The following is a 9,403-nucleotide window of genomic DNA, read 5'->3' on the forward strand; positions in this document are numbered from 1 at the left end:
TTGTTGAAGTCTTTGTATGGACTCAAGCAAGCACCCAAACAGTGGCATGAGAAGTTCGAAAGAACTTTAATAGCTGCAGGCTTTGTTGTGAACGAAGCTGACAAATGTGTGTACTATCACCATGGTGGGGGCGAGGGAGTTATGCTTTGCTTGTATGTTGATTACATACTAATTTTCGGAACAAATCTGAATGTTATTAAGGAGGTCAAGGATTTCCTATCTCGCTGTTTTGAGATGAAGGATTTAGGAGTGGCTGATGTCATTCTGAACATCAAGTTGTTGAGAGATGATGATGGTGGGATTACATTGCTTCAATCTCACTATGTGGAAAAGATCTTGAGTCGCTTTGGCTATAGTGACTGCAAGCCCTCTCCAACACCATATGATGCTAGCATGCTGCTTTGAAAGAATCGAAGAATTACTAGAGATCAATTGAAGTATTCTCAGATTATTGGCTCGCTTATGTACTTAGCAAGTGCTACAAGACCTAACATCACTTTTGCTATTAGCAAACTGAGCCGGTTTGTCTCAAAACCAGGAGATGTGCATTGGAAAGCTCTAGAGAGAGTTTTGCGTTATTTGAAAGGCACTTCAAATTATGGAATTCACTACATTGGGCATCCAAAGGTGCTTGAAGGGTATAGTGACTCAAACTGGATCTCAAATGCTGATGAGATAAAGGCCACGAGTGGTTATGTATTCACTCATGGAGGTGGCACTGTTTCTTGGAAGTCTTGCAAGCAGACCAACTTAACGAGGTCAACAATGGAAGCAGAACTCACAGCACTAGATACAGCTACGGTCGAAGCAGATTGGCTTCGCCGGCTCTTGAATGACTTGTCGGTAGTTGAGAAACCAGTACTGGGTATCCTTATGAACTGTGACAATCAAACTGTGATCACGAAAGTGAAGAGCTCAAAGGATAACATGAAGTCATCACGACACGTTCAGAGAAGGTTAAAGTCTGTCAGAAAAATGAAAAACTCCGGAGTTATTGCATTGGATTATATCCAAACGTCTAAAAATCTGGCAGATCCTTTTACTAAGGGTCTATCACATAATGTGATAGATAATGCATCGAGGGAGATGGGTATGAGACCCACATATGAGTTGTTCACAGTGGTAACCTATTCTTTGTGATCGGAGATCCCATGAATTAGATGTGGAAGACAAGCCGTTGGTCAACTGGGAGGAGAGTATCCTTATTGTTAAAAATACCACTCTATGAAGATGCAATACTCTCCTAATCTACATGGCAGGTTGATGTATATCTTAATGTGTTCTAAGTGGCTCTTTGAAGCAGAGATGTTGTCCTGTAGAACATCTTTTGAAGAACGCACCTATATGAGTCTGATTGTTAAACGTCGCAATCTATGAGAGTAGGGTTCTCTCTAGTAAACTCATGAAAGCTCCCGGAGTATGATGCATAAGCTCCACCCGCGGGGAAGACCCACGGTAGCCACGTATCAGTCAAGGCTTTATGTGAAGCTAGATTCACAGAAAACTTGCAGTTCAAGGCCCAGTCCACTGTTCAAGTTGCTTACTAGTGTAGCATAGAGTTCTAGGTGGAAGTTCAACTTAAGAGTCTCCACTGCAGTACCGGTATATAAAACAGTGTTTTGGAACCAAAGGCAAATTTTGTGTGCCTCTGGGATCTAGTGGGGATTGCTGGAATTTTGTCTATTTTGGGCCTAGCCCAATAGCAGTTTCAGAAATTCCTATAAATCCTAGAGGCCCACACAGCCCATTCGTGCAAGGCAAGAGGTGGAACTAAAGTTTAGTCCCACATTGCTAGTTTAGAGGGAGGTGGACCTCTTTATAAGTGAGGTTCTTTCCCCACATGTATGAGCATGAGAACAAGAGGGACATCCACGCGTGCTCCTCCTCCGCCGCCCGCCTCCACGCCATGCCTCGTCACGACGCGCCGCGGGTTGCGGGAATGAGCCGATCTGATGTCTAAATTTTTGCCACGCATGACGGGTATACGAATGGTCACACGGGAGCTGAAACGTTTTGCTGTAGTGGAGCTTGAATACGAACGATGCACCTCTTCGTGTGCTGCCTGTTCATTTCGTCTCCCTTCGTTGCTTCACCTCCTGCCGCAGCCTGTTCGCTTCCTTCTTCTGTGCCTATATAAGAGAGGTCGCTCCTCTCCAGAGAGACACACCAGAATTTCTTCCTCCTCTCGCCACAAGTTCCTGAGCACAGCGTTGCTGTTACATTCTTCCTCATCCCGGCTTGCAGCATGCACCGCAGGTCGGGACAGTAGGACTCCGGAACCGCACATTTTGAGTCCTGTATGGGAGAAGGGTGATAAGGTTTTTGGGGAGCGCTCTGCGCGACTACTGACTTCTTCGTCACGGACGCCCCGTACTCCGACGACTACTTGCCCGACGATGACTACTACCCCGACGTCGACAACCTCCTCGACGACATGGAAGACACCAACCCCAAGTCCAGTGCCTCTGCTCCGGCTGCTGTCCAGTACGTGTTCTTCGTTTTCCTGTTAGAGGTCCTGTCACAGTTCCTTCTTCTACTGTTTACCCTACACATGTTAGAATCCTCCTCATATATGCATCTTGATCTACTGTCTGCTCGAGAGATGATCGTTTCTAGCTCATATATGCAGATGTTATTTACCTTCACTTTGCCAAATCGCATGACTTGTTTTATCATTGCTATACTAGTCATGTTTTATCTAGTATTTCTGTTAATAAAATCATTCATTAAATTGGTCATATTTCCAACAGTACATACCCTCAGCCCCGAGGGTGAACTACTCCCTCCTCGTCATGGAGAGCGCCGGGATGATGAAGATGGCCACCGATGAGGGATCCCCCCTCTAGCCGGGTGCCGGAATAGGGTCTCGGTTGGTTTTTAGTGGCTATAGAGGTTTGCGGCGGCGGAACTCCCGATCTAGGTTTCTTCCTGGAGGTTTCTGTATTTATAGAGATTTTTGGCGTAGGTCACACGTCAGTGGGGTTTTCGAGTCATCCACAAGATAGGGGGCGCGCCCAGGCGGGTTGGGCGCGCCCTCCACCCTCGTGGATGGCTCGGGACTCTTCTGGCCCAACTCTTTTACTTCGAGGGCTTCTTTTGGTACATAAAAATCGTCAAAAATTGGCAAGTCAATTGGACTCTGTTTGGTTTTCATTTTCTGTAGAACTAAAAAACAAGGAAAACAGAAACTGGCACTGGGCTCTAGGTTAATAGGTTAGTCCCAAAAATCATATAAACCAACATATAAATGCATATAAAACATCCTAGATGGATAATATAATAGCATGGAACAATAAAGAATTATAGATACGTTGGAGATGTATCACCCCTCTTACGTGGCCCTTTCTCCTCTCCCCCAATAAGGCCCACAAGGCCCAATACTTCTCCCGGGGGTTTCCGGTAACCTCCCGGTACTCCGGAAAAATGCCCGAATCACTCGGAACCATTCCGATGTCCAAATGCAACCTTCCAATATAAGAATCTTTACCTCTTGACCATTTCGAGACTCATCGTCATGTCCGTGATATCACCCGGGACTCCGAACAAACTTCGGTACATCAAACCACATAACTCATAATACAAATTGTCATCGAATGTTAAGCGTGCGGACCCTACGGGTTCGAGAACTATGTAGACATGACCGAGACACATCTCCGGTCAATAACCAATAGCGGAACCTGGATGCTCATATTGGTTCCTACATATTCTACATACGTTGTTGCTTTGTCATCGGTATGTTACTTGCCCGAGATTCGATCATCGGTATCATCATACCTAGTTCAATCTCATTACTGGCAAGTCTATTTACTCGTTCCGTAATACTTCATCCCGCAACTAACTCATTAGTCACAATGCTTGCAAGGCTTATAGTGATGAGTATTACCGAGAGGGCCCAGAGATACCTCTCTGCAACACGGAGTGACAAATCGTAATTGATCTATGCCAACCCAACAAACACCTTCGGAGACACCTGTAGAGCACCTTTATAATCACCCTTTTACCTTGTGACATTTGGTAGCACACAAAGTGTTCCTCCAGTATTCGGGAGTTGCATAATCTCATAGTCTGAGGAACATGTATAAGTCATGAAGAAAGCAGTAGAAATGAAACTGAAATGATCATAATGCTAAGCTAATGGATGTGTCATGTCCATCACATCATTCTCCTAATGATGTGATCCCGTCCATCAAATGACAACACATGTCTATGGTTAGGAAAAATAACCATCTTTGATAAACGAGCTAGTCAAGTAGAGGCATACTAGGGACAATATGTTTTGTCTATGTATTAACACATGTACTAAGTTTCCAGTTAATACAATTCTAGCATGAAACATGAATTTGATCACCTCTATACTTTTGCTCGATATACAACTATCAATGTCAACCAAGTGATTCAAACTGAGTATTTGTAGGACCTTTTCCACTTGCCATTGACTACCCAAGCCTATGATGAATTTCTGGAAATGGAGCATCTATGTATCACATTGAGAACTTCAGAATACTTGGAACTCAGAGACACATGGAGTTACATTTGGGAATGATTTTTACTCTTCCATCAAAGCTTACAATGTTTTAATTGGATTTAAACAACCCCCCCCCCCCACTTTGGTTGGATATGGAAAAGCTCATGCCGGCAAAAACACAAGGTGTTCTTCTGGATGCTGCTACATGATAGAGTCAATACAAGGAACCTTGTGAGAAGAACGAATTTTGAACTAGAAGATTACAACTATGCTGTGAGCAACTGTCAATTGGAGGAGACACTGCATCACCTTTTCTCGAGTTATCCCTTTGCAGCACAATGTTGGGACTTCATTTGCCCTAGTAGGGCACACAACTTGTCAGTCTTAGAAGCTTTTCAAGATCTCAAGGACAAACTGAACAAACCTTTCTTCATGGAGATCATCATTCTTGGATCCTGGGTTATTTGGATTTCCAGAAATAATAAAATATTTGAGCATATTAACCCCTCCTTCGAGGTATGGAAGTTCATATTCTTGGAAGAATTGAAGCTGTTAAGATACAGGATGAAGAGAAAATATGCTCACCATTTCTCTACATGGTTAGAGTCCATCTCATAATCTATTCTCATGTTGTCCAGTAGGTTGTGTAGTTTTTTCTCTTCTCTTGTCTTTTTATCCTTGTCTAGATAGTTTTCTTTTCTTTTCTTTTTCTTTTTGTTTCTTTTAGCTCAGCCTTCGTTTCTGTTTTTTGGCTTACCTCAAGCCACTTGTAGACCTCTGCTTTAATTATTTATAAAAGTTACAGTGGCGTTTTTACCCTACTGTTTATAGTCAAAAATAATAATAAATATTTATCATGAAATAAGGAAATAAATAATAACTTTATTGTTGCCTCTAGAGGATATTTCCTTCAGGAAGCACCGTCCTATAGTTGGTCAGGAAAGGTTCATGGTAGGGCCAACGGAAAGTTGGTTGGCAAAACTAATATCATCAGATTGTTGGTCGGGAAAGGTTCATGGCAGAGCCAACCGAAAGTTGGTCATAATATGTATTGCCATCGAACAGTCCGTCGGGAAATGTTCATACCAGAAAATCGGTCGGGAAAGGTTCATGGTAGGGCCAACAAAATATCGGTCGGTAATGTTTCCTATAGTCGTCCAACGGTCGGTCGGTAAAGATATGTCAGTCGGGAAAAGGCTTTCCCGTCTGGACTTTCCCCAACAGACCATGTCGGTCGGCAAGTCTCTCCCGACCGATTGTATGTCGGCGAAAGTTGTTTTCGTGACCAATCTGTCTATTGGGGAAGTAGTGTTGTTGTGTAGTGGTTGCTTGCGCGTCGGGATGGTGATGACTTTGGGCTCGTGCTCTGGCGGGACAACTTTGGGTCCATGGTGGGTCGGAGATTTTGCTCCGAGTACGTGGGGTAGGCGCGGTCCAGGTAGTGCTCGATGATGGTGGTCGTGTTAGCGTTGCGTCAGAGCGTGGATCAGTGCCGGTGAGCATTGACATGGCGTCGTGTGAGCTCGCCTAGCCATGGGCTCGGGGATAGCTTACCGGCTGTCGGTGGCAGTATCGGAGTCATTTTGCCCCGTCCCCCAAGTCCACTGGGTATTGCCTGGGGATGCATGTGTGGATGCCTCCTACGGTGACAGCGTCTACCCAGACTCGGGGACTGATGCTGGGCTAGGAGTAGATGAGGTGGCGTGGCTCTTCCTTCCGTGGTTGAGTGCGTTGTGATGTGGGCGGCGCTCAGTAGCTCGTGACATGGACGCCGGGGCGACGGCCCCGGATGGTGGTCTGCATGGTTGCTCTTCGGCGGGCATCATTGCAGCGGTGGTGGCTCCCCTCATGGGTTGTGTGGGCAACAAGAGGTGTTGCAACGGGTAGCTCGGACGTGTCCTCTCTATCGATGGGCCGGCATCCAGATCCAGATCTGGGGATCTGACATCATCACGCTCTTCCTGGCGGCCTTGTGGTTGCACGGGTGAGATGCCGAGCAAAAGCTCCGTGCCTTGGCGTCGATGACGGCGACACCCGAGGGTGCCACGCTCTTCTTGAAGACGTCTTCGTGGATCTTCTCTCCGTGTCAGAGCTCCAGGTGAAGACCTTTGTGTACTGTGGGCTCTGCAGCGGCCACGCTTTGCGCCGTTCTCCCTCTTGAGGGCGTTGCCGTGGAACTTAGGTGTGTTAGGTTGTAGCGTGAGGGTGGTTAGTTCTTCTGGTGCGCGTTGCTGCTAGCATAGGCATGTGCATTTTGCGTGTGCCGGATCTCTCAGGATCGGTTTAGCAAGGGGCTACCTCACCATCTTGTATCGTTCAGCCGCGCATGTACTTTTTCAGTTGTTATTTTATTAATAAAGCGGAGCGAAAGCCTATTTCGAGTTGGTACCATGGTAAAATGACGTCCTCACTATTTCCAATTTATCCATAGACAAATAGCCAGGGTAATTTGCCCTAAACATCCCTTGGACAAAACTAAGCATCTTGTAACTTCGCATCCAAGCTCAAGGCGAATATATTTACAACTGGTCTGGCTTTCTTTCATCACCGAAGCTTGAAGGCATAGGTTGCAGAAAATATCAGACAGAGGGCAAGAACTGAAGTACAACAGATTATCAAGTTCAAATGGTGTCTTCATAAGTTATTTAGTTTAACAATGAGGTCCAAATAATGTCCTTTTTTCAGAAGTTATTTGGCTTAAAACTATGGAATTCTAGAAGAGAAAATTAGATTCGGAACCTGCGCAGACTGACTGTACAAACTAGATTCGGAACCTGCAGAGGTTCTGTTTCAACATTCAACAGCTCAATTTTTCTTCGAGAATAGTGCACAATTAGCAACTCCACTATATTAAATTTTTGCACAATATATTACTTTCATTGTTGCTATAGTACTTCCATTTGCTAATGTCTTTCAACACATTTCATAACAGTGTAGCGTTAGCGGATTATTTGTGCTTGTACAAATGAAATGAGCGCGTAAATGGAAAAACTGAAACAGTGTACAGACTGCTAGTCAACGGAGCAAGACATATTACAAATTTTTACCGATCTAGCCTAGTTCATATAGGATGGCTAGGGTCGAAGACATATTTTTTTGCGAAAATTTACCCTTCTCTAAAACATCTCTGAGAACATAAGAAATACTAGACAAACTAATCTTAGGTTACTATAGTGGTCTCAACTCAAGTAACTACCTGAAGTTAATTCACGGCCAGCGTACTAAATTTTGCGCGCCTTCGCTGCTTTCTCCAATATATCTGCACACGTAGTAGGGCATGTCCTTTTCAGGCGCTCATACCCTTTGCTTGCCACCACATCAGCCATTCTATTTGAAGAGCTAATGAACTCAATGCAAGCATCTTTGAGCATGCTGCAATGATGCTGGTCGGCTAGGGCTAATCTGGTGGTCACATTCTCGGCAAGAAGAATATCGCAAACACTGTTTCAAATAGCCCGCTATAGCTCCGCTATAGCACGCTATAGCGTTTACAAAAGGTCTTGCGCTAAGAGACTTTGGTCCAAACAAATGAACAAACATTTTAAATAGCGCGCTATAGCTCCGCTATAGCACGCTATAGCATTTGAAAGAGGTCCGGCGCTAAGATGCTTAGCGCGCTATTTAAAACTTTGATCGCAAAGTTTGCTCTCACACATGAGCTTCATCCTTTCCATGGCATATCTGTCTGCAGCAACAAGCAGATGCTTAACCATCTCTTCATACTCCTCATCATTGAGTTCATCCATTGGGGGCAGCGAATCCGTGTAGATGAATTGGAGCAATGCTTTGAAAACAGGAGGCTGCATATCTTCAATGGTTAGACTCCGCTTACACTCGTTGCTCATCGGCCCGTAGAACTCTGCCTTGAATACCGGCGACCGCATTGCGAGGATGACCTTATGTGCGAGGAAAACCTCCCCGTTGACGTTGAAGGACACATCAGCTACCTCTTGTGTCTCTAGTAAATTACGAAGATTATCCAGCAAGTCTGACCGCGGAACTTGGTCCTCATATTTCATCATCGTCTCCGCCGCCAGTGCCTCCTTGAAGTTGATCACAGTAAGACTGCACTCGATGAGAAGGGCGTCGTCCAGGATATACTTTTTGAGCTTCCTCTTCTTCCTGAGTTGGCGATAACCCCAGGACGGAGCATCAGAGTCAAACAAGGTTATCTCGCTAGGGTTTGGCACTGTAAAAGGCGGCGGCGCCTGCTGTGTGGCCTGGTCGACAAGCCTCAGATCGAAGAAGGCCCTGACCTCGGCGTCCTCGGTCTTGAGATCGAGGAAAACCGACAGCCAGTCTTTGTATTCCTCATTGTTACCGTCGGGGTAATAGCTGAGTCGCCATTCGTAGCCGCCGACAGCCAAGGTAGCGGACTTGATGCGCTCGCCGACGCCGATGCCACTGTACAGGCTGTACCCGGTGATTCTAAACAAGTGCGTCCCGTGTGCAGTCTCCGCGGCACAGGTCGAAGTCGTCGTTAGTGAGCTCTGGGACGCCGCCATTGCGGGTCGTTATGCGGCGGGCAGAAACTAAACGCGGTGGCCAGGCAATTCGGGAGTCGGGGAGGAGGTCGTGGCGAGGGTTTGACGTGGAAGGAGTTTTGCGTTTTCTATATAGGGATAGGGATCGAGGGATTAGGGACTTGTGTAGCAAAATTGATTCTCTTTGCATCAAGTCCAGGCTGGGCCAGAGGGTGGGCCTCCAGTGGAAGCGATCCTGGTCAAAGATTGGCTCTTGAGATGGAGGAAAACTGGCGTCCCAACGCAAGCACGGAAGGGAAGAAGCGGATGATGGGGTCAATCGCGACAGAGCCAACGCATGTACGTGCCTACCGATCCGGACCGTACGTACGTACGTACGCGTCTCCTCCTTCCGCACGTACGGGCAAACTCTTTTTTTTTTTGCCTTTCTTTCTTTGTGACGCACACAAACAGC

General features: G+C 45.9%; 1 protein-coding gene across 1 annotated transcript; it reads right to left on the reverse strand.

The window, feature by feature from the left end:
- Positions 1–7,686: 7,686 nt before the first annotated feature.
- LOC119337264 (BTB/POZ and MATH domain-containing protein 1-like) lies at positions 7,687–8,970 on the reverse strand. Its single transcript, XM_037609382.1, has 2 exons — positions 8,106–8,970; positions 7,687–7,904 (listed from the first exon to the last, which is right to left on the reverse strand). Exons 1-2 carry the CDS (start codon positions 8,968–8,970, stop codon positions 7,687–7,689), a joined length of 1,083 nt encoding a protein of 360 aa, XP_037465279.1.
- Positions 8,971–9,403: the final 433 nt, after the last annotated feature.

The sequence above is a fragment of the Triticum dicoccoides genome, chromosome 7B, assembly GCF_002162155.2.
Source record: "Triticum dicoccoides isolate Atlit2015 ecotype Zavitan chromosome 7B, WEW_v2.0, whole genome shotgun sequence".
Classification (NCBI taxonomy): Eukaryota; Viridiplantae; Streptophyta; class Magnoliopsida; order Poales; family Poaceae; genus Triticum; species Triticum dicoccoides.

What these genes read in the sequence shown, in the direction of transcription:
- LOC119337264 (XM_037609382.1), bottom strand. Translation starts at nt 8,970, where the DNA reads ATGGCGGCGTCCCAGAGCTCACTAACGACGACTTCGACCTGTGCCGCG. An exon ending in GCTCATGTGTGAGAGCAAAC is followed by an intron (nt 7,905 to 8,105) that starts TTTGCGATCAAA and finishes TTTGAAACAGTG; the next exon opens with TTTGCGATATTCTTCTTGCC.